Below are 26,525 nucleotides of genomic sequence, written 5' to 3'. Positions count from 1 at the left end.
GATTTAAATAAATTAAAGGTTAAAATGGCTCACAAAATTATTCTGCTATTATGTGTGCTGACCCAAGAAGGCTAAATTAAGTCAAATTAAGTCTTTGACTTAAATAATTAAGATTTCAATATAATATCATGTATTCTTTTTTCATTTAAAAAAGTTAACTTTATATAAAATAATCATCTTCAAATGATTAATGCTGTATGTCCTACTTAATTTTAGCACTCACATTAAAAAAAATCATTGTATTAGTTAAATGAATCCTACAATGGAATAAAACGAAACACAATATATGTCCTAAATGACATATTCTCTATTTCTTCTGCAAGGCTTTCACTTGAAAAACATCTACTGTCATTTTTCACTAATCAAAGAATGGTCCCATATCCCTTATAAATAAGGACCAGAGAGATTTATCCTTAAAATATGACTCAATGATTAAATGTGATGACTATACCAGGACAAATTACTGAAAATAAATTTTTAAAAACTTATTATGCTATTCAGCTTTTATTCAATCCACTGATGCATAGTTATTCCTTCCATATTTCAACTTTTTTCATGATAATTTCAATATACTGTGGGTCGTCATAAGAAATTAAATGAGTATTTAGGGGAAGTTTTGGTCAAGCTGCAGATGGCATGTGAAGACCAGTAGACATAGAAAAAAACGGAGAAACTCACAAATGCATACAAGATATATATAGTATTGTATAATATCAACCCAAATTTTAAAATAAGATACTACATAAATACCCCATTTAAAAAAAAAATCCTACTTCTCTGGCCAAAACATTTTCATGGAATTTCCAGATCACAGTGGCACCACACTGTGCCCTACAATGTGGAAGAGAGAACTACAATACCATCGAGCTTACCTTGGTCTGAAAGTGAATTCTGTTTCCTTCCTTCCACATTTCTGTTAACAGAGTTTGTCCTGGATATACTGGTTTTGCAAAGCGGGCCTAAACAAAATAACAATACACCTTTTTTCAAGTATCTCCTTAAAATAGAAAATTTTATTACTCCTAACAAATGAATGAATAAACAAAGCAGTTATTAAGTCCTGACCAAGTACAGAGCAGTATGCTAAGCACTGAGGAGGAAGAAGGAAGGAAGGAAAAAGGAAGAGAGGAAGGAAGGGAGGAAGGAGGAAGGGAGGGCAGGAGGAAAGGGAGGAAAGGAAGGGAAGGAAGGGAAGGAAGGGAAGGAAGGGAAGGAAGGGAAGGAAGGAAGGAAGGAAAAGGTCTCATAGCACTTAAGATTTACCAAAACAGATGATAATGCCTCTTCTTTAATGTCATTTCATTATACACATAGTCATTTCAATTTATTTGAGAAATTATAACTGAATTCTTAATTTCAGAGATAATGCCACTGTCAATTGATACCTTGCATACAGAACTTAAGTATAAAAATAAAAATGTTGACTGTTAAGTCTAAAATCAGAAATGTATATAAGCTATAATACAATGATGTAGAGAAACTCTAGACAAGTATACTTGAAACAAGATGTTAACTTGGTGGAATTAATGAGATGATGGTTCTCTAGTTTACATATATATTTTGACCTAATAATTCTCTAGTTCATACATACTTAGTATACTGTAATGATGTAATTGTAAGAGGGTATTTAAACTGAGGACAAAGTCAGATTCAGACTGAGACTGGGTCAGACTATGACAGACACAAACTGTATAAGAGACAATGAAGACTTTGGCCCTATTTTTGTCCATTATTGTGATAGCTATCCTGCTGAGACCAAGGCCCTTCCGGAGACCTCCAGAAAGCTAACCTGACCATTATACCATGACTATCTTTTTTGGAGTGAAGTAACTAACTCCTTTTCTACTCTAAAAATGACCAAATGAAGTAATATTCAAATAATTATTAAACTGAAAAAATGTTTAAAGGAAACCTAAAAAGGTACCTTAATTGCTTTGAATCTAGACACATCATTATTTCCAAATTGCTGTAAAACATGCCTAGCTGAAAATCCAAATGAACAAAGGCCATGTAATATGGGTTTGTCAAAGCCTGTGGGAAAAGAAAGAAAACTTATTTTAAAATAGATGCTCAACAATCCTAAGCATAAGTACACAAAATGTGTTTCAGATATTTTAATTAGGTTTTCTGTTTTGCTTTTTTGTGGGTTTAAAAAAACCTTTTAAAACCTAAATTTTCTTTTTGTGAACTAGGTTTTTCAAAAAGGGGGGTAAAATTTCCACAGGAAAAAAGTTTGAGGAGTATTTCCTGAACAGTCCAAAATTCTAATGGATATGTGGTTTTGCTGATGTGAATATCCCCTCCAATGATGCTGTTCAAAACACATGCATGCTTGTCAAGCCTGTGCTATTCGTATCTTTGGAAGTCCATATGCTAAGAGCATTTCTGGTTTTCTCTTGACATCACAAAGATATCAGTAGAATAAAAATATGACTCAACAGAACATTCAATTTGAGTCTATAGGGGAAATGGAACTGAAATAGGAAAGGTTTCTCATTAAGAATGTTTCTGTTACAGAAGGCTTTCTCAAAACTAGTCAAGTGAAAAAATTGTTACTAAATTGCAAGATTAAATTAATTTCTTCAGCCCTATAGTATGTAGCAGCTAAACACACAAATCAGACTCAAACAGAAATATTCAGAAATGATTATTATGCCTATTTTCTTACAGGCTTGACTACTTCCGCAAGTGATTAAATACTGAGCAAATGAAAAAGGGTATTAGGGTCTTGGTCCTCTGCTGAAATCCAACTGGGATACATTAGCATGGATGACATTGAGGTAATTCCAAGTATTCAAAAACCATATAGGCCACTAAATTGTAAGCTTTGTAAAATTCTATTAAGTTGTAAACATTTTGAGTGACGATCCAGACTAAATAAACTTCCTAGGTTTTTCAAAGAGGTTCATCATTTCCATCCCTAGAACTTCCCACAATACTTCTTTTTCACAGGCACTAAAATAAAATTGAACAAATATTTATTACCATTTCCTATATATAAAGGCATTGTCTGTAAACAATGGAACACAATATATGTCCTAAATGACATGTTCTCTATTTCTTCTGCAAGGCTTTCACTTGAAAAATATTTACTGTCATTTTTCACTAATCAAAGAAAGGTTCCATATCCTTTGTATAAATATAGAGCAGAGAGATTTGTCCTTAAAATATGACTGAAACTATCAATAACAATTAATTTTTAAAATATGGTGTTTTTATTTCTGAATTACTATTTTTTTTCATAAATAAAATTAAATGTCAACTTGCCTCCAAGACTGGCAAAACTAGGATCAATGTGTAAAGGATTCCAATCTCCACTGAGCCGATATAAGACAGCCTGTGGAAAAAGTAATATAAACATGAATAAGTAATACATACTTTCTTAAAAGAAAAGGGTACTTAAACCAAATAAAACCAAAAAAAGAGCAAAAAATACAGCAATTTTAATAGTGTTACATTTTTTTCAATTATATATATAGTTTTCAACATTGATTTTTATAAGATTCTGAGTTTCAAATTTCTCCCTCTTCCTTCTTTACCTTCTCCCTTCTAAGACAGCAAGCAATCTAGTATAGGTTATCCATGTGCAATCATTTTAACCATATTTCCATATTAGTCATGTTGTGAAAGAAAAAGCAGAACAACAGGGAAAAACCATGAGAAAGGAAAAGCAAAAAAAAAAAAAAAAGTAAAGATAGTATGCAATCAACATTCAGTCTCCATAGTTCTCTCTTTCAATGTAGATGGCACTTTCCATCCCAAGTTTATTGGAACTGTCTTGGATTACTGTACTGCTAAGAAAAGCTAAAACTATCATAGATGATCATTACACAATCTTGCTGTGTACATTTCTGCTCAGAGCAGCGTTTTCACTTAGCATCAGTTCATTTAGGCTTTCCAGGTATTTCTGAAATCAGCCTGCTCATCATTTCTTTTAAAACAATAGTATTCCATTATATTCATGTACCACAACTTAGTTAGCAATTCCCCAATTGATGGATATCCACTCAATTTCTAATTTCTTACTACCACAAATAGAGTTACTACAAACATTTTTGCATATGTGGGTCCTTCCCCTTCTTTTATGATCTCTTTGAGATAGAAACCCTGTTGGATCAGAGGATATGGACAGTTTTATAGCCCTTTGAGCATAGTTCCAACTTGCTTTCCAGAATGGTACAGCTAAATATTTTTAAAAATATATCATAATCCTAAAACTAAAATTTTTATGCTAAACTTTGCAATATGCAAATTAAATGTTTCTTATAGCACCACCGAGTTTGGCTGAACCAAAGAAATAGTTTTTTGTTTTTCGTTTTTAATGACAGGGAAAAGCACCAAGAATTACATCTAGTACATGACTTAGCTCTCAAGGAAAAACTCAAAGAATAGGTATTCATTGATCCATCCCATTTTAAAGTTCTGTGGTAATGTGAAGACATATAAAATTCATATTACTTTGTTTAATGCAATACTGTGTAAATCAATCCTTCAATAATAAAGGTTTGCAAAGATAAATAACAAAATGTTCTTTATAAACTCTTTTTTTCTTATTTTAGGAGACATTGTGTGCTAATTGGTTTTAAGAAATAAAAAAACCAAGAGCCAAAGAGTTCACCATTCCTTATTTACAATCTCTTCTTTCTCATTCTTTATTTTAATTAAGACCATGCTTTCTGTTTACATACAAGGAAAAAAAAACTGATCTTACATTCCTTGAATTCAAATTCTATCTCTGTCACCTAGCAATGATGTGACTTTGGGCAAAACAGATGCAGCCCTCTCTAAACCTCAATTTCCCAGTTGTAAAAAGGAATAATATTTGTACTAACTACATCATAAGGTTATCATTAAGGAATAAATATATGTAAAGATAATATACATAAAGCACTTTAAAAAACTTTATGCCTTTATATAAATGTAAGTTGTATCTCATTCTCTTTTCACAATCCATAAAGTGCTTATACCAGCATTTTAAGTTCAAGAAGAATACATAGATTAGAACTGGGAAATAACAGCAACTGGACAATATAATGAGACAAGTCTGTTACTCATAGGACTGATAATAAATTTAGAGCCAAAAAGTCCCCACATGTCATCAAGGCCATCAAAGTATAAGTCTCCCCCCAAACCCAGAAGTAATGATACAAGTAGGGATGGAGATTCATATAGGAGAAATAAGACTACAGATAGGCTGAAACCTTTGTAGTATTCAGCCAACAGGGAATCAGAGGAAAGATTGAACTATATCCAAATAAGATGAATACCAAGGAAGAAGTAATGCTGTAATTACATGGGATGGTTAGGTGCTCCAAACAAGTTGTGACCTCTGTGGTACTCAGTCAATAGAGAATCAAGGGAGGGATTTGCATTTTGGGTACAAAAAGACATGTCTTGATTCTAAGTGTTCTTATTCTATAGGATACCCACTTCTGCAGTTCTGAAATTAAAGACTGAACTTCACCTCTCCCAAGTCCAATGAAGTTATTTCTCCCATACCTAAGGCAGAATTTGAAGTCAAGTGTTCCTGACATTTCAATAAGCAGTAGTATCTATCATCTGCTAGGTAGTGAGATACAAGAATAAAATCAAAACAGTCCTTGCCTCTAGGAGTCTTATATTCTATTTGAGAATCAAAATAAAATTAGAAAATTGAATATAAAATATATGCATCAGTGTAATTCCCTGGAGAAGGGCATTAGCACCTTGGGGTAGGAAATAAGAGAAGAGAATCGGAAGAAGCTTCCCTATTATAAGAAATGTGGTACTGGGCCTGATCTTTGAGGACCTGAACTTCTCTGAAATTTAAAATAAAATATTCTTTGGTTCTTTAAGTTTTTTCTTACTTTAATAGGCCATTTAACTAGAGGTATTTCTACCATTACTACTACTCAAGACAAGTTTTATTCACGCCTTTTAAATATAATGAACATATACACTACATATAAAGCACTGATTTGGGTGCTATAAGAGAATACCAGATTGGTCCTAGCCCTCTTCCCAAGAAATAATGATAAAAGAACAAAGAACTATGGAAAAAATCAAATATTAAAGAGATCATTTCAGGCTGGTATGATCAAGGAAAACTCTACCTAGGAATCAGGTCAAGAAAACTAAGGGAGATTTAGATAATATGAAAGGAATTCCAGGTCTAAAAATATAAAGATGGGAAAAACATAAGTTTTGGGGGGTTAGGAGGAATGGTAGAAAAAATAATTTAAGCCAGAGTAGAGTGTTTTATAGAAGAGTTAAAATCAATTGTGGAAGCCTTAATTCTGTTTAATTCTTAATTGTGAAGGCTTGATTCTGTTTCATACCACTCAAGATGTTTAAACAAGGAGGTGACATGATCAATTCATTTTTAAAAAATTATTAAACATCTACTATGTGCAAGATTCAAAGCACTATTTTAAGAAGATTATTTTAGAATGAGATATGAGATTAATTGGAGTAGGAAGAAATCCTAAGTAAAGAAACAAGTTAAAAAGGTTCTACAACTATTGTTTAGTCAATTTTTAGTCATATTTTCATGACCCCATTTGGAGTTTTCTTCACAGAGATACTAGAATGGTTTGCATTTTCTTCTCCAACTCATTTTACAGATGAGGAAATTGACACAAAGAGATTTAAGTAAATTACCAAGGGACATACAGCAAGTAAGTATCTGAAGACAAATTTGAACTCAGGAAAATAAGTCTTCCTGATTCCAGGTTTGGCACTCTGCATATTGAGCTATCTAGCTACCCTGTATGGCAAGAGAATATGCATTACATGATAAAGGATAACAAAGGAAATAACAGGAATCAGAAACAGAAACAGTTGAAGATGAGATAGGAAAGGAAAAGTGATAAAAAGAAGATACAATTCAATTTATAGGATGTACAAGAAAGTAAAGTATTTCTTTATCCAGAACTTTGCAGATATAAGCCAGCACTCAAATCAGGAAGTTTTCTAGAAGTATGTGAAGACTAAAATTGTAGAAGTCTAAAAAAAGACATTAGATATCTCCTTAGTATAGCCCACTTTTCCCATTTTCTACTCTATATTCAGAATTCTACATTCCAGAGCTCTTGAACCCCAATCATCATAATAGATATCTGTGCTTCAGGACAAAACAAAACAAAATATTCTTTTCCTCAATAGCATGGAAATTCTTACCACTTTTTCTCCAATCAATAGTTTAACATGGAGTTTTGTAGAATCACAAAGAGCTACAGAAGGATTATGAAATGAATGGATTTGAAAACCAATACATAATGGTCACTATTACATACAAAAAATATTTTAGAATACTCTAAAAGCACTTGCTCTGTCAAGAAAAGAAATGCTATCTTACTCAATGAAGTTGCAAAATAAAACCTAAAGAGAGTCAATAAATAATAATAAATTCAGAGTTACCCTCTGAAATTTCTCAGTAACTTTCCTTTTGAATTATTTTGTTTGGTATGTGTGTGAGAACCCATTATGCATTTCGGAATCAGATGCCTGTTCTTTTAGCAAGTTAAGAAACAACAAAAAGCAGGGGGTACTGACAGGAAGGAGAGTGATGGCCATCAATTTGTAATACTTTGAAAGTACTGAAGAATATACTGAAGCATATTGCCCTTATTAAGAGCAATATAAAAATGTCACCTGCTAAATTTTAATATTAAGTAATTTTTAAAGTAATAATTAATTTTCTGAAAAAAAGCCCAAATGGGATTTAAAAATCATTTCTTCCATTACTCCTGTCTATTCTATTTTCATAGACCCTATTTTTTTTTTTTTACACATTGAAAGATACAAAATAAATAAGGAGAATTTCTCGGACTTGCACAAGGGTGTGACTTTAGATATCTAATCCAATTTCTTCATATTATAAATGAGGAAAAATATGCCTACCCAGAAAAGTGAAGTAACTTTGTTTAAGGTTACACAATTAATAATAAAGCCTGGATTCTAGCCCAATTCTTCTAACTTCACAACCAGTGTTCTTGCAAAAATCATATTTTGATTTCAAGTTTGAGAATATTCTCTTTAACGGACACAGTCTCTGTCTTGGTATTATCCTTATTATTATTATTATTTCATTGCAGAGGTTTTATATAAGCAAAAGTAAATCTATTTTCTTAAATTGCCCCATTAGCATCATTTTCCTTAACTACTTCTGTTATGGACTTTGAGCTTATTCTCTTTCCATATCAAAAAGAAGCCCATCCAGCTATTATCAGGCATAAGCAAGTCCCAGACTGTCCTGTTTAGGGTGATTTTATTGCTCCAACACCTAGGTATCTTTAAAACAACCTTTGACATATTTGTTAGCATATCTTAAAACAGGTCTGGAACCTGATCTACCAGATGCATTCCATCTGACTCCTCCTTGATCCAATCCTCTGAGCTACCAAATTCTTCCCTGGTACTTCCCCTCCTCCCCGAGAAATCCCCAAGGTTATATTCCCCCTATAAAATATGTGCTTGTGATGAAGATCTTTACTCTTTTTCAGAACTAAGCCTGTATTCTGGGCTAGCTCCCTGGAAACCTTAGGATCAGCCAGACTCAGGATAAGCAAAAGTCTTTGATCTTTAGGGGGAGAAGTAAAGGAGATGGACAAAACGGCCACAAGCTCTACACCAACCTCCCTTTCTCCTGGTCCTGCTGCAAAATGACTCTGGCTTGTCTCACTCCACCCTCTAATCCCTCCTATGATCAAGCTAGTATGGAATAGTGAGAAGGGCCATTTTTCCAAACATATGCTAATAGAGTTATTGGCCAATAGGTAATTAGCCTTAAGTGCTTGGTTGTCTGATTCAAGCACATCTTTTAAGAGTTTCAGCCCTTTACATAAGCCCACTATGAAATACTCTCCCTTCTCATACTGTCTTCTCTTTAATGGCATCTTTCTCCTTACTACAACTAACTCTGGTTAGTCTGCTAAATTCCTCAATGGATTTAACCTGTCAGTCAATGGTGTACTCGAGTCTCATTAATTGATTCTTCCAAATTACTTTCCTTGGTAACCCTACCCTCTCCCAAATCTATTTCATATTTACCATACCTGATGTCTATTTTCTCTCTTCATTTTTATCTATAACCTCTTCTCCTAAATAAAAGTCCCCTTCGGCAAAGAGAATGACCATTGTGAATTTGTCACATGTTTATTTCAAACTAGGAATTGCTATCCTAACATTATTTGGTATTCAAAACCCTTTAGACTTTTCCTTGAAAAAAAGTAAGAAATGCATTCTCCAAATTTTTTTCCTACTACTCAATTAAGGAACCCAGAAAACTTCAAACACATCACTTCTATACAACATTGTATATTTGTTGTTACCAGTGGTTTTTAAAAATGGGGAGGGAGAACAAGTCATTAGATTGGATATGTTAGACAAGTCAGTCATCACATTTTCCTCCCTCCAATGAACAGTAAGGATGAAAACTTCATTTTCATCAACTCAGTAATTCTTCTAAATTTGAGAAAATCAAAACTGTATTTTCTATTCATTTTTTTTTCCAATTCTGCATTCAGAAAGTTCAATGGTGAAAAGGCCACATATTTCCTCATTCATATTTTCAATACACTTCAACATGACATTTTGTGTGTAAGGAAATCACCATGTGCTTTTGTTTAAATAATTATACTGGTTTGTTTTGTTCAACTATGCTTAAAATTTCATATAGGGAAAAGGGCATATTCCCTTTAAGGAGTTAGGTATTATTTGGTTACTTCCTTCTCTAAATCCTATAATGCTACTGAAAGTATAATTTTTAGCATTCTGGAAATTCAGAAGGTGAGAAAAGGCAAAGAAGGAGTAAGTTCGTTTGGAAAAGAGTAGACAGAGTAAAAGTAGCAGAGAAGGTCCTGAGGATAAGAAGAGAAGGAAGGTCAACGGCTTTAAAATAGCCCAAAGTAAAGTTATTAGCCTAATCTGTCTCTGCCATTCAGAGAACAAAAAGGAAGGGGGGGAGGGGAGGTTGGGGGAGGGGAGAGCGTCTAAAAAGGAAAACCTTAACTTTAGGTTAATATGGTGAAGTATAGGGCTACAGAGAAGCTCAGTTATCTCATGTAAGCCTCAGCAATTATCTGAAAATAGCCAAAGAAAGGTCAATGATAAAGAACACCAAAAAATAAAAGGAACAAAGCTCCTTTATCAAATCCAGAATGACACAAAGTAGTCAAAAGGGGCCAACCGTGTTCTGTAAAGGTATACCTGTACACTCCTTTGAGAATTGAGAAAGCCAACCCAGCACACTCTGAGGAGTAGGGATGGGGTGCCCAAAGGAGATCTGAGAAGAGGAGTGTAATTACACTGGAGTCTATCAGGGTCATGTTACAAACTGTTAATTGTGCATCAGGCTAGTAGAAGGAATCAGTGATGGCCAAGGCTACAATAAGCAATGGACCAGCACAAGATTGAGATAGAAATCAGGGATTAAGGAAGAGGGTGGGGCTTAATAGCAGCTACCCCATTAAAATCCCAGGAGTATTCAAACTAAAAGTGGGAGAAAACTACACAACCTTTCCAAGAGTACCACAAGGATCAGGCTCAAGCACAAAATCGCCATTAAAGAACCGCAAATGAAAATGCAAGTAAAAAGAAAACAAAAAACAAACATTCACCAAATATAATGAAGAAATACTTTGGGGAGAAAAAATAAATACTTTGGGTTAAGAAAAGCCTAACAGGTAAACCAGAAAAAGAAAGCAGTTCACAATAACCACAAATACTGCTGATGAGGGGAGCCCCCAAACTCACACACACACATACTCTCTCTCTGACGTTGGAGGGAAAGCTTGGGAAACTCCCTCAGAGGAGCTCTCCCCTGAGAAACCTGAATCAAGATAAAGTAGTTTCATTCTGTTATCTGGGTGGGACTAATTGAGTCCAGGACCATTCCTACTTAGCCCTAGCTAGAGATTCAGATTTCTATCCAACTCTAATGAATTGGAGATTAGTCCAGGGACACTCATTCAATTCGAAGATTCCAACTCAAACTGCTCCCAGCCCCGAACAAGAACTACCCATATAACAAGCTTCCTTCAACTCAATCCCTTGTAGAGGACGAAAAAGCAAAAATCATTCCAAAGAAGAATCTCAATCAATCTCTCTCTCTCTCTCTGTCTCTCTGTCTCTCCTTGGCATAGCTTTTACCCTCCGCCCACTGAAAAAACATTCTCTTTTCAGCATTACTCCCTCTTTATCTCTCTCACCTATTTCCCTAATAGGACCCTATCTAACTCTCTATCAGGATTTCTCTGCTAGAAACTTTCTCTTTCTCTGACAGGTCTTTACTTCTCTGTCAAGACCCTGCCACTAAGGAAGTCAGCCTTGCACCAAACCTCATCATTTTGGTCTCCCTGATCAAGAATTGAGGGGAAGAACCTCATCACTGCCTCAGAGAATTAAAAAAAAGTAATAGCCACAAGGGCTACGAGAGTAGCTGAGAGAAATGAAGAAATAAAAAAGGGAAACTCTGTGTGTGCATATGTTATTAGAGTTCCAGAGAAATGAAACTAAAAGGAGAATAAATTAAAACAGAAGTTAGGAAAACATACCCAAATTACAGACTCCTTAAAAGAACAGAAGAAAAAACTCAATGACTTCATAAGACCATAAAGAATATTAGAATAAAACTAAAAGGTTGAAGAAAACAGAAGAAATGAAATAACTGAACTTCCATAATAAATTCAGAATGGATATATGTTCTGAATATTAAAGGTCACACCATAAAAAAGTGAAAAAAGAAGCACATAATATACCTTTCACACTTATAGGTAGGAGATATTCTTTACCAAACAAGCAACAGGGGCAATTACAAAGGATAAAAGACTTGCAAACTATTAATAATTATTAAAAAAATGAAGCTCTAAACCACTAATGAAAGAAATGTAAATCAAAACAATCCCAGATTACCTCGTACCCAGCAAACTGACAAGACAAAAGATAGTCCATACTGGAGACATTGTAGAAAGACAAGCACACTGATTCACTGTTGTTTTAGCTATGAATTGTACAATCATTCTAGAAAACTATGGAATTATGCAAATAAAATGGCTAAAATGTCTTTACTCTTGGACCTAGAGATTCCCCTACTAGGGCAGTACACAACAGTGACCCAAGAGGGTCACTTTTTTTTTTTTTTGGGGGGGGGGGTTAAGCAGCTTTTTTTTAATTTTGTTTTTCTCTTTTTTTATCTTTTAAATTATTGATTAAAATGGATGCTTTTCTGCAAGGAGAAAGGAGAAGGACAGTGAAAAATCTTTTAATTATCTAAGAACAAGAGTTATTCCACAACAAATAAACAAAGGGTACAAACAGTTCTCAAAAAAAAAGAAATGTAGTATATTGTATTTAATATATACTTTAACATATTTAACATGTATGGGACTACCTGTCATCAAGAGGAAGGGATGGAGGGAAGGAGGGGAAAAGTTGGAACAGAAGTTTTTGCAAGGGTCAATGTTAAAAAATTACCCATGCATATGTTTTGTCAATAAAAAGCTATTATAATAATAATAAAAAGAAATGCAGGCTATCAATAACTATATTGATTGGGAAAAAGTACCAAATCAATAATAATAAAAAGAAATATAAATTAAAACAACTCTGAATTTCCACCTCACATGCATGAAATTGGTAAAAAATAATAATAATAAAATAATCCAAAAAAAGGATTCCAATTTCTAAAAGAACTCTGGGTTAGGCATAATGAACTATTAGTGGAGTTATATACTAATATAATTTCTATGGATAGATATTGGGACCAAATCCTAAAAGTTACTCCACTGTGTAACTCTTTGAATAATAACATTATTTCACTTATGCCCCAAAGAGATCACAGAAAGATGGGATGGACCTATATATACAAAAACATTTATAGCAGTACCCTTTATTGAATCAAAAAACTGAAGACAAGTAGATATCCACTAATTGAGGAAAGGCTAATCAAATTACGCTACGTAACAGAATATTACTGCACCATAAGACATGACTAAAGGGACAGATTCAGAAAAACCTAGCAGGACTTATATTAACTAAAGGAGAGTGAAGTAAGTTGAACAAAGAGAGTAATTTATATGATGACTACAAAGGAAGACTTAAGAACACTGATCATTGAAATGACAATTATGGCTTCAGAAGATTAATTATAAAGGAATATTTTCCACCTTTAGGAAAACAGCTGATATTCTAGAGATAGAGACATGTACTTTCTGATAATGATAAATTTGTGTATTTGTTTTGCTTGAGTATACTTATTTAGTACACAACAAAAAGCTTTTTATTCAAATTTTTTGAGTGAGTGAGAGTTAGAGGATAGAAGTGATTTTAAAAAGCATGAAAAGAAGGAAAAAACTTAAACCAATAAAAATACACAAAGGCAGCAGAAAGCTATTCAGAAAGAGATACAGATAAGTAGGACATTGCTAAAACAACTAACTATGTTAAATCTGAAATCTATTTAAAAAACAAAACCAGTATGTACAAAGTACAGATTTGGCTTCATACACATTTTCCCCTGTTCTTTGTATACTGAAAGGTTCTTATTTGTTGATGTCTTGTCAAGTTCCTAATAATAAAAAAGAAAAGTTAAAAAGAAAAAAAATCAAATCAGTTTCTTCTAGCCAAAATGGAAATCTAATACCCCAGTAAAACTGTTAATTCTTCCAGGACAATGACCATCTTTTCTACTTTTATGTTTTCCCCCTTCCCTGTGCTAACACAATGCTGGATACTCTGTAAATATTATTTCAGAGATCCCATTGGTTGATAGAACTTGGTAATTTGAGATTTCCTTGATACTTTCTAAATGTTAAGGTAGATTAAAATTGGTTAGGAAAATATTTCTTCTCTTCAGCATCTTAATAAAATTAGTCTAAAAATAGAGCCATTAGGCTTTTGAGCAAAAAGAAAAAATTCATGTTCCTAAAGAAACTCCTAAGATAAAGTTTGGGATGACAAAAAGAATTGGATCAGAGAGCTTAAGAAATGGTTTGTGGAATAATGTAGAATTGCCTTTCCCCTCCTCCCATTTAATGCAGTGCAGGAAAAAAAAAATCATGTGATTTGTTATCATCTTTAGTCCTCTTGGCTCAGGAAACTGTATTTTTAACTGTCAGTTGGGTTAAATCCTGAAAATGTAAAATTTACACACCTTAGAAGTAGCACCACAAAATATAATGAATTTCGAGGGTCATTTACTATTATTAAGTGCTCACTCACTACATAATCTCAGAAGCAGTGAAAGTTGTGTTCTCTGCATGCTAAATCATATGGATATATTAAAGAAGAATCTTTAAACTTCTCAAAATTGGTCTGCTTTTTTCTGTGCAAGGCCTTCCTTTGTAGCTTCAGTAGATTTTTAGCATATTCTTACAAATTTACTAATAGCAGTCCTACATTCCCTTAATTAAGAAACAAACTATTCATATTACAGTCAAATTATATGTAGCTTCCAAGACCGTTCCTGTCCTCTCAATCAATAAATATTTATTAAGCACCTCCTGGGCATTGTACTAAATGCTGAAGTTACAAAAAAGAGGCAAAAGATAGTCCTTGTGCTCAATGAGCTTACAATTTAATAGGGGAGACAATATACAAATAAATATATACAAAGCAAACAATATATGGGATAAATAGGAATAATAACAAAGGGAAGACACTGGAATTAAGGGGGTTAAGAAAGGCTTCCTGTAGAAGGTGGGATTTTAACTGGGAGTTAAAGGAAGCCAAAGAGCTGTTGTCAGAGCAAAACAGATCTCCTTTTACTTCACATTCCAGGGATCAAGGATAACTAGAGAGAATGCCCAGGTCAAAAAATGGAAAGTCTTGTTTATGTGTTTCCAGGCAGTGAAATAAAATTCTTTTTATATCTCAAAATAGAGACAAGCAACATTTGCATTTTCTTTTTTTTTAAATATATATATATGTGTGTGTGTGTGTGTGTGTGTGTGTGTGTGTGACTTTATACATATATATATGACTTTTATTGCTTTCTTAAGATTCTTAATAATTAAGCAAGAACTCTGAGTTCAAAAAATTAAACATATCAGTGTTGGCCTAACTGCTTATTACTCTTTGCCTCTACATAAAGGTCATGTTTGCATAGTTATATAAAGCTTATGTAAGCTTTACACTTTACAAAAGTGTATGTTACACTTACACTTACAAAAGTAAAATTAAGAAGGAAAAGTTTAGGACAAAAGTATTTCAACTACAGAAACTTATAATTACATTTGTTTGGGATTGCAATTACTACAGTATCTTTAAATACCAAAAATTAACACAATCGTATGTAGAATCAAATCAAAGAATACACAGGAATAAATCATTCCAAGAGGGATAAAGGGACAAATGAGATAAATAATCATCTACTCCTTAGCTCTCCCTTTTGCTAACTTGCCATTTCATATGTAATTTCATTGTAATTTCAATGTATGGAAAAAATCACTACGATAAAATGAGTAGCCAGAGCCCAAAGTCCCCAATTCTTTTTTTTTTCCCTATCCACCTCTCTTTCACTTTATTGGTTGGTTATTACCATGATTAGAATTACTCAGTCTTTCAGAGTTGTTTGTCTTTACAATACTGTTGGTATTATATAAATTGTTTCTTTGGTTCTTTTTTATTATTATTATAGTTTTTTATTTACAAATGATATGCATGGGTAATTTTTCAACACTGACTCTTGCAAAACCACCTGTTCCAACTTTTCCCCTCCTTTCTCCACCCCCCCCCCAAGATGGGAGGTAGTCTAATACATGTTAAATTAAAATATATGTTAAGTCCTATATATGTAAACATATTTGTACAGTTATCTTACTACACAAGAAAAATTGGATCTAGAAAGAAAGGAAAAAAAAACCTGAGAAGGAAAACAAAAATGCAAGCACACAATAACAGAAAATGAAAATGCTATGTTGTGGTCCACACTCATTTCCCAGTGTTTTCTCTCTGGGTGTAGCTGATTCTCTTCATTACTGAACAATTAGAACTGGTCTGAAACATCTCATTATTGAAGAGTTGATATCCATCAGAGTTGATCATCGTATAATCTTGTTGCCATGTATATTGATCTCCTGGTTCTGCTTATTTCACTTAGTATCATGTAAGTCTCTCCAAGCCTCTCTGTATTCATCCTGCTGTTCATTTCTTACAGAACAATAATATTCCATAACATTCAAATACCACAATTTACCGAACCATTCTTCAATTGATGGGCATCCACTCAGTTTCCAATTTCTAGCCAATACAAAAAGGACTGCCACAAACATTTTTTGCACATATGGGTCCCTTTCCCTCCTTTAGGATCTCTTTGAGATATAATCCCAGTAGTAACACTGCTGAATCAAAGGGTATGCACAGTTTGATAACTTTTTGAACATAGTTCCAAACTGCTCTCCAGAATCTAGGTTGGATTCGTTCACAACTCCACCAACAATGTATCAGTGTCCCAGTTTTCCTATATCCCCTCCAACATTCGTCATTATCTTTTCCTGTCATCTTAGCCAATCTGACAGGTGTGTAGTGGAATCTCAGAGTTGTCTTAATTTGCATTTCTCTGATCAATAATGATTTGGAACACCTTTTCATATGACTACAAATAGATTCAATTTCTTCATCTGAAAATTGTCTGTTCATATCCTTTGACCATTTATCAGTTGGAGAATGGCTTGATTTCTTATGAATTGACTAAAATTTATATATATATTTTGGAAATGAGGCCTTTATCAGAATCTTTAAGTCCCAAACTCTTGATGTATTTTTTAAAAGGATAAGAAAAGGACCTTCTATCTGAAAATATTTCCTCTATAGTTCTGCCATGGTGCCTAAATTAAATCTGGAGTCATTTCTATGAGTCACAATATTGCTTCCATAAGGTCCCTATTAAAATGCAAATATTTTACCTAGAAATGATATTACATTAAGCATTTGTCAGTCATTAACAGTTTACAGAATAACTGTTTACAGAATATTCACAAAGAGCAGAACATGATGAGCTCTTAATAGAAAGGGACAAAGGACAGAAATGGAGATGAAAAGGGAATGCAATATCTTTGCAGTAGAAAGTAGAAGACAACATGAAGCACTAGCTATCTACTCTAGGGGAAAATTTTAAGGAAAAGATATATAAGACAAGTATCAAAAGATAGTGAAGAAAGTACTGACCTTTGTCACTTTCACAATTTTACCAGGGACCATTTTAGGGTCTAAGGTTAATTTTCTGGAGGGTATGATAACTAACTCTTACTCACCTGAAAAATGGCAAGTGAATGATGTATGATATATAACAAAAAGGACTAGATTTTGAAGACAACTAGATTTGAATCCCAATCTGTTATTTACTACTTTTGTGACACCTGAAGTGTCTTACTTAACTTTTTTGGGCCTCAGTTTCCTGTTGTATAAAATGACAGGGCTGGACTAAATGATGCCTATTAAGAACATGAGAATATGGAGAATACTATAAAGAACAGTATGAGAACTAGCTCATAAGTGGTAAATAATAGATCTATATTGAAAATTTTGGCCAAATTTATTTCAATTTTTTTACTTCAAAGAGCTAACAACTAGAAGAAAATGTAAAGATTTCTGAGAGGAGGAGAAAGATTTTCCTAGAAAAGTGGAAGAGACAGCTGTCCTTAGGCTCAGGAAGACCTAGCTCCTAGTCCCACCTCTTACAAATGCCTGGCCCAGCAATGTTCTGAGACTATAACTTGCAAAACAAGTTTCAAGCTGTCTTTATTGAGGCCCTTTCCTAATGAAGAATTTCCTATGTCAATAAAATCATGGCTTTGATAAAAATATATATATGTATATATATATTTAATTTAATTTTTAAAAGGCAAGATCTGTAATAACATCTGTGAAACAATGATTCATTGCTTATTCAAAAAAAAAAAACTTTGTTTTCAGGACTTTAAAAAAATCTGTCAAGAGCTTCATTTCATAAGAACCATTATGTTGTTTGTGAAATCAACACTGTTTACTCAGTAAGACCAACTAAATTAATCAATTGGTGATTATTTATTATTATTTGTCTCTTTGTGGGCCTGAACTGGGCTAGGACCTGGGAAGCACAAACAATTAAATTATAATCCCTCTCCTCAATGAGCTAAACATTCAGTCCAGAAAATAACTACACATATTGCTTTTCTGGGAATCACTTCCTACAAAGTATTTGTAGAAAAAATAGATAAAGGAAACCTACTTTTTAGGATCTGAATTTTAAAATTCCTTCATTTCTTGACAATTGAATGAATTTTAATTTAATAATAAATTATAATAATAATAACTTGTATTTACATAGTGTTTTAAGGTCTGCAAAAAGTTTTACATATATTATCTCATTTAATCCTCATAACAATCCTCTAAGGTGGATATTATTATTAGTGCTCATTTTACAAATGAGGAAAGTGAGACTCTAGAGAACCAGCAAGTATCAAAGGCAAGAATTAAATTCAAGTCTTTCTGACTCCAAATCCAACATTCTGATCATTGTGCTGTATTACAATGCTTCTTAAAATGTGGGCTGTGACTCAATGTAGCATCATGTAACTGAATGTGAGAGTTGTGAAATTATGATTCATTATCTGTAAATGTTTGATTTGTATACCTCTTTTATATACCTATATATCTGGGATCATATAAAAATTTCTCAGGCAAAAAGGGGGTTGCAAATGGGAAAAGTTTAAGAAGCCCTGATATAGACAGCCTGTAAACTGATACAGTCTATCAACAAAACATATCATTCATATTCAAGTTGCATATAATTCATAATTTATAGTTTTATGATAAATTTGTAATTTTACATATATCTATGTAGATATTTTGATTATATTTCTTTCTTTCAAATTAATAACTTAATAAGAATTTATTAATATATAAGGTGGCAGAGTGCTTGCTCTGAGGACAGGAAGATCTAGGTTTAGATTTGGCCACTTAACTATCTGTGTGAGCCTGGGCAAGTCATTTAATCCATTTGCCTCAGTTTTATCACCTGTAAAATGGGGACGATAACAATATCTACTTTCCAGAGTTATAAGAATCAAATGAGATGGTATTTACAAAGCATTTAACACAGTGCTGGTACCTAGTAGCACTCCATAAGTATCTATTTCCTTCCCAATACTGACAAATATTAATTTGGTTTTATGGACAAATTGCTTATTTTCTCTGAGCTTCAGTTTCCTCATATCTAAAATAGGAATTATAATGCTTTCATGCCCTCAGAGGGTTACTGTAATAAAATAGCATCTATACTGCAAGTTGTTATGAAGATCAAATGAAATAAATGGATACTGGCTTCAGAAGGAGATGAGGCTTGAGCTGGGCCTTAGCAGATGGGCAGAGTTTGAACAGGGAAATAGGCAAGAAAAAGGCATTCCACATTATAAAACTTGGGGAAAGGGAAAGATTTAGAGTGAAAAGTAAACATAACATGTTCAAGGAATATTGAAGCAACTTGTCCTAACTAGCACAAATTGTTCAAATTGAAAAATAATGACAATTAAAAGCCAGACAGAAGTTCAAACAATACAAATAAGAAATTAGTGAAGATTTTTGGAGGAGTGATATCATGCCTAAGAATGATGCCTAAGAATCCTTACTTATTTTATTGGTTTTGAGAGGGAGAATAGAAGGATGCAGAGGAGAAAATCAGAGAGAAAAGACAAGTTATGTCAAGGTAACACATCGCTTGAACTAGAAAAGGAAGGAGCAGAATGAAGTGATGGTCTGTTGTTTTTCCCATTAGGGATAAATTATTTTTTTAATTTCCTTTTTTTGTGTGAACACAAACATGAATAATTCAATACACAATAAAAAAAAAGAATTATATAAAAAATGGTAAGCTTATGTTGCGTGAAGTTTTTTTTTTAAAGAGATGATTTGAAAGAAAAATAAAGAGGACTAAATCACTACCTAGAAAGAGATAAGAAAGAGAGAAAACAAACATAACTTATGAGTATGAAAAAAGTGGTGGTGATATCATTAAAAGAGACAGGGAAACTAAATGAGGCAACATCCTGTTACAAAAAAAGAAGATAAGGAGCTCAGATTTAGGCAAGCTGCACAGAAGTAATTAAGAGAGAGTTGGGAACAAGGGACTGGAACTCAGGTAAAATAAGAATGAAAATAGGAGAGGAATGGGATACAAGGGGGAAGGTGATAAAAAGACAGGGTCTTCTGGAAGAGGAAGTGGTAAACAGCAAAACCCTTTTGAGGAGGGAAAGGGTGAAAGAGACAACAAAATAAATGGGAGGGGAAATACAGTCAGTAATAGTAATTATAAAAAAGAATCTTGAAGCAAGTTTCTCTGATAAGGCCTTAATTCTCAAACATAAAAGGAGTCAAACTCATAAAAAATAAGAGCCATGTTCTAGTTGATAAATGAACAAAAGATACATGTCCAAAGAACTATAAATTCATGCATATTCTGTGACCTAACAATACCACTATTAGACATGAATAAAAAAAGAGATTTTTTAAAGGGCTAAAAAAGGAAAAAGAGCTATATGAAGAAAAATATTTGTAGCAGCTCTCTTCTCACGGTAAAAATTGGAAATTGGGGGAATACCCCTCAATTGGGGAATGGCTGAATAAATTGTGGTATAAGGTAGTTATGGAATATTGTTATTCTATGGCAAATGATGAGCAGAATATTCTCAAAAACAAAACCCTGCAAAGTCCTCCATGAACTCAAGAAAAGTGAAATGTAGTATATATAAAGTAATAGCAATGTCCTGAGATGATGAGCTGTGAATGACTTTTCTATTCTCAACAGTACAATGATCCACGACTATTCTGAAGGACTTATAATGAAAAATCTTATCTGTACTCAGAGAAAAGCTATTGTCGGATACAGACTGAAGCATATTCTCTTTCTGTCTCCATCTCTCTATGTCTCTGCTTTTTGTTTCTCTCTATCTTTCTGTCTCTGTCTCTCTCTTAACTTTATTTTTCTTGAAGTTTTTTTTTTTATTGGTGTGGGAGATCTATGGTTTGTTTGTTTTTTTTTCACAACATGACTTTTATGGAAATGTTTTGCATTATTTCACTTGTGGTTTCTTAATGGGGGCTGGGGAAATAAAGAATAGAATCTGGAACTCAACAATCTTAAAAAACAAACATAAAAAATTGTTTTAAATGTAACTGAAGAAAATATTAAATAAAAGAAATACATAAGGGAAAAAAAACAGTTCTGATAAAGTGATGAGAGCAGAAACCATTCTGCAGAGATCAAGGACTGACAGGGTGGTAAGGAAAGAGAAGTATAGATCTATCAAAAAGTGTGACAGGAAAAAGACAAGGAGAAAAATTATTATGTTGGCTAGAGAGGGCAGCCAAGCTAATGGCTACTGGCTTTCTCATTTGAAATTCTAATTGAAGGAATATGGAAAAAGGTCTAAAGAGTACAACATTACAGAAGTTAGAGAAAGGAAAGGATTTAAAAAATTAAGCAAGAATTTCTATTAAAATAAATCACATAAATTTTCATATCCTCAAAATGAAATATTACCTGATTGAGTGAGGTAGTATCTACGAGTACAGCATCAGGTGATCTCTTAGGTGGTGGTACAGTTACCTGAAAGGGAAAAAAAAAATTTGCGCTTAGAAAAATCACAATCTCTCACAGTGTCTCTGGCAATTCTCTAAAACTGTAAATTTCAGAACAAAAACTTATTTCTAAGATCAGTGTTTCAATATCATAAAATCCTTTTATTAATGAAACCATAACCCTAGGAGAAAAAAAAATTTAAACATGAATAACCCATACCATTGCATATCATTTTAACAATGTAAAGACATGTTCCTTGCAACAATGTAAGAGATTCACAATATAGTGTACTGTGATAGAAATCAAGAGATCTAAATTTTAATCCCACCTCAGAAAGTTAGTAGTTCTGTGACTGAGCAAGTTACTTACCCTCAGTGCCTTCGGGCACCTCTGAAACTACAAACTGCTGGGCAGTTTCTGACTGACTAGAAGTGGAAGAGGAAGTTTCCTCACTAAAAACTATAACAAAGAAATTACAAGTCACAAGAAATATGCATATATGTATATATAATGGCTCAATACTGTCTAAGGTGGATACTAGGTAAAAGTATTGAGCTTCTTTAACTAAAGATAAAAGTATTTTCCAATATTTGGCATAACTTTCAATTCAGAGTGGAGGTAAGTAGGAACCATCTACTGGTCTAGTTCCCCAGAAGAACTGGGAGGTGGAGAAATGGTAGGGAACCAGCCCTAAAAATCTAAGATGCATTCAGTGTGACAAATTGCAAGAAACTTTTGCCTCAGACTCAGAACCTTTTCCTTTTATTCGATATCAAGCTTCCCAGTATATAGACAAACCTCTTTGTCTCTGTTCTTTTTTGGAATTCAGTATTTGCTAATCTGCTAAATGTATTTCTGCTCATATACCCCCTCCTGCGGCCCTTTACAAGGTAAGAATATACCACAGCAATATTCAGCAGGAAAAGCACAGGTCTTAGAACCAGAATCTGTTTAAAACTGCAAGGATGTTTAGAAATCATCAAATATATTCTCATTTTACAAAAGGAGATACTGAGGCCAAGAGAGGTTGAGTAATTTTATCAGTCACACACAGTTAAGAAATAGCAGAATTGGAATCTGAATCAAAGCACTCAGACTCCCAATCAATACTTTTCCCTGCCCTATGGCTTCCAGAAGACCTGGGTCCACACCCTCATGCCTCAGGACAAGCAACATCTTTTGCTGCTGGATAGGAGTTAAATAAGAAAAGTCAAAGTTAAGGTACACCTTACTGTACTTCATTCTAAGGGAAAAGAAAAAGAGACCAAATTACTGAGTACATTGAGCAAAGGAAGGAGTCTCAGTAACCCAACAAATATAAACAATTTCTATGAGGCAAAGTAGGTAGGAAGATAACTTTCCAAGACAGCAAATATAATCTGCAATGCAAATAACTGGGATTTAGATTCTAAGATATATTTTGTTACATCAAAGACAGACCAATTTAACAAACAGACCTGGCATGTTTATAATTCAGTAAAATATTTTACATCCATTTTAGCTTGTCTAGACTTTTACATGTTATATAGTGGTTACACAACATTAGCATTCTAGTTGGATGTAAAGGAATGTAAAGAAGAATTTCCTAACAATTAAGAGTAGTCAAAAAATGAAATTGTTTTGTAATGCCGAAAAAACTGAGGCAAAATAGAGATTAGAGAGTTTTTAATATTTTATTTGAGAGGGAGAGACTGTGGTGGGTGCAAAACAGGATCCATGTTAGCCCCAGCAGCTGAATTGGACTTGTGTCTCAAAGCATCCAGCAGCATGTGATGGATTCCAGGGATTCTTATAGAGCTCCAGCCATCAGGGGAATACAGCAGGGTGGGGTTAGAGCTCGGGTGAGTGAGACTTCCAGGAATGGACCATAATTCGGTTCTGACAGGTTGCGGGGTAAGGATCAAAAATCCTGATAAATTGGGAGAGTTAAGAGAGATAAGAGATATCCGCACACTTCCCCCCCCCCCCCCCCCCAATCTGAGATTAATCTGCAATTATTGCTCTATGGAATGCTAGTGGTCAGGCCTCCCAGCACTAATTTATATCAAATCTAATGGTCAGGAAGGGGGATTGCAACCAGGGGGACTGAGGCAGAACAATTCAATGAACTGAGGAAAAATAATTTAGGGAAACTAAAGGCAGACCAATTTAGGGAAACTGAGGCAGAAAATTAAAGGAAATTGGCATAACAGGGGCAGATTTCTCAACAACTTAATTGCAAAATTTCCAGCTCCACATATTTAACATACAACAAACTTAACAGCTAATGCATTCTGACTGTTTAAATGGGGATAAAGTCAGTAAACAGACTATCTTCCCAAATCCCACATAGCTTCTTTCAGAACAGGAATATTCATTAACATTCCTGGATGGGCTAAAGTAGCTAAAGTAAAGATGGTTTAAAGCTAAAGGGCAGCTTCCTATCACTAACAAGACAGAATTGTCTCAACAGTAAAGACCCTGAGAGACTGATCTTCATTTACTTAAAAGGAATATTTTCAAATTGGATGTCCCAGAGACATCTAGAACTCAACCTGTTTAAATCTAAACTCACAATCTTTTCCCAAAAACTCTCCCCTCTTCCAAACTTTACTATTTCTGTCAAAAAGATCAGCATCCTTCCAGTCTCCCACGTATAGAACTGATGTAATAGGAATTGTGTCCTCCTGATCTTTTTATTTATTTTTTTTTTTGGGGGGGGGGGTTGTAGATCTGGGCTGAAAAATCCTAAATCTCAACCCCTCCCAACCTTTGGGAGCATCCCCATCCTCCTACTTGATTCCCAGGGGAAACTCCCAAAGTAATCCCCAAATACAATTCATTAGGAGATCTTTGCCTAGGGCATAATTACTAACCTATTATTGATTAGTCCCTCAATTCATCTAGAGATTGCTGCCGAGCCCCAGGCCTAAGAAGGCTAAATAAAAATCAAGGCTTTGTATTCAAACCTTTGTAATCTTCCTAATCAGGAAGCAGCCCCATAAGGAAAAGGTTTCTCAGTGAAAATAAATCCATTTTTTGTCAAAAACTTTGCTTGCAGATAGGGACTGTGAATTCTTTGACAAAAACCTGTGACACTGGCCTGGGGATCCCCAAAGCTGTTAGGGTATCTCTCACCTCTCAACATTTCTCCCCCTCAACACAACCATGGCATTATTCTCGAATCCTCTCTCTCACCCCACATATACAATCAACTGCCAAATCTTTCCTTTTCTACTTTCAAAACATTTCTTATCTAATCTCCATACAGTCACCACCTTAGTTCAGGTATTTATAACCTCAAGTCCTCACCACCTCGTTCCTAAACTGATGTCATAATTGTCTAAAGTGTCTCCCTACTTCAATCTATCCTGTATACTGCTTCAAAGGTGATTTTCCTTACAGTATGACTGTGTCTTACTTAACTCAATAAACTTTTTTACTTCTGTTTAGCTTTTAAAGCTAAAAATCCCTCCATTTAGAAGTTTTTCACCGCCTAGCCCGGCCCTTCTTTTTTCATCCTAATTTGACAATACTCTTTAACCTAGCCAAATTGCCATTTTCTGTTCCTCAAGGCTCCCATTTCACATCTCTGTATCTTTCCATCAATTATCCCCCTTCTTTGTACATCATTACTTCATATTAATTTGCATTCGTTCTTTTTGTATTTATTTTGTAGGTATTTACTTATGTGTTCTTTTTGTCTCCTTTGCTACAGTATAAACCCAGTTCAACTAGGAACTAGGAAAAGTTTCATTTGCTATATTTGTATGTCAGGTACCTAGCACAATTCCTGACACATCTGTTTGCACAGCTTTCAATTTGGACAGATACTATTTCTAATACAGATAAGCACTGTATTTACTCTATGAAAAGTAGAGAAGGGAAATGATTGAGTGCACAACCTAGTATAACCAGAAATGTAAGCAGAACTTGTAGATTTTGGACCCTGGATCAGAATTTCCTCCTGTCACTGTCTTGGTTTGTCCCTCCCCAGAAAGAAGCAGCAAATTGGCTCCACTCTCTCTTGCCTGAGTGCTGTCAAGAGAAAAACCACCTGGTGGCTCTGTTCTATCACTATTCTCCTGCCTTGCAGCTAAGCAAGGGAACTAAAAGCTGTTTCTATTTTTATTTCCTTTCCTTCTGGTGGCTCAGAAATTCTGAGGTTCTCTCCCCTACTTGTTGCTGACCTACTTCTACTCACTAAGTTGCTAAGTAACTAAGCAAGTAGAAGAGACCTGCTTCTTTCCTTTAGCTCTCTTCATCCATCGTCCTCTCTTCCCTATGCTATGTCCTTTGTCAAGGAGCGCCAAAAAGACATCATTATGTTAAAATTGAGTTACAGTATGTCCAACTGACTGATTAGACAAATATGAGCTAGGAATGCTCTACCACAGATTGGATACTCTAAATGTGTGCATCTCATATTTCCTCTGAGCAACTTCAATTCTGCTTTCTCATAGAGTGCAGTACTTTCTCTGAGAACAAACCATGCTGGGCACTTCTATGCTAGGGTTTCTCATGTCATACAATTAATTTTAAAGATCTTAAGAGAGATTCTGGGAGTGTTCTTGAATCACTTTTTCTGACCACCTTGTAAGCACTTGCCCTGTGTGAGTTCTCCATAAAATATATGGTGGGGAAAAAAAGCTATGAGTTAATCTATTTTAAATATAAGCAGACCTTGCAGAAATAATCCAATACTATCTTTATAGGAATGCAACTTAATTCAGGATAATTACTGTTAAGGATTATGTTTTTATTACCTAGAACTCATTGCTGATAGATTTGTATCTAACTTAAAGATTACTCTGGTGATTAGCAAAAATTCCAACAAAGTTCTGGGTAATAAAAATCAATTTATGTCTTTAAAAAAAAATGATGAAATTGAGAGGTAAAAGAGGAGTGTACTGGGAAAAAGGGAAAGGGAGAAATAGAATGGTGCAAATTATCTGCCAAAAAAGGAGAAAAGCCAAAGCTTTTACAATGGAGGGGGGTAAAGGGGGAGAAG

At 34.1% G+C, this 26,525-nt stretch overlaps 1 protein-coding gene and 1 long non-coding RNA gene across 2 annotated transcripts in view; both read right to left on the bottom strand.

Moving 5' to 3' along the window:
- The window catches only part of HSD17B4 (hydroxysteroid 17-beta dehydrogenase 4), a 138,962-nt gene that overhangs the window by 19,743 nt on the left and 92,694 nt on the right, over window positions 1-26,525 (bottom strand). The window contains exons 17-20 of the mRNA XM_003762919.4: window positions 21,497-21,562; window positions 3,268-3,337; window positions 1,925-2,031; window positions 873-959 (exon numbers count right to left, since the gene is read on the bottom strand). Coding sequence (XP_003762967.1) covers window positions 873-959; window positions 1,925-2,031; window positions 3,268-3,337; window positions 21,497-21,562 — 330 coding nt within the window. The remainder of the gene's footprint in view (window positions 1-872; window positions 960-1,924; window positions 2,032-3,267; window positions 3,338-21,496; window positions 21,563-26,525) is intronic.
- On the bottom strand, window positions 23,195-26,409 carry LOC116419355. The gene is made up of 2 exons (XR_004229642.1): window positions 24,653-26,409; window positions 23,195-23,444 (listed from the first exon to the last, which is right to left on the bottom strand). It is a non-coding gene; the product is annotated as an uncharacterized LOC116419355 (long non-coding RNA).

This window comes from Sarcophilus harrisii, chromosome 1 (assembly GCF_902635505.1).
Source record: "Sarcophilus harrisii chromosome 1, mSarHar1.11, whole genome shotgun sequence".
In the NCBI taxonomy this organism is placed as follows: domain Eukaryota; kingdom Metazoa; phylum Chordata; class Mammalia; order Dasyuromorphia; family Dasyuridae; genus Sarcophilus; species Sarcophilus harrisii.
The sequence above is the reverse complement of the archived record's forward strand: the minus strand, read 5'-3'. Positions and strand labels throughout refer to the sequence as shown.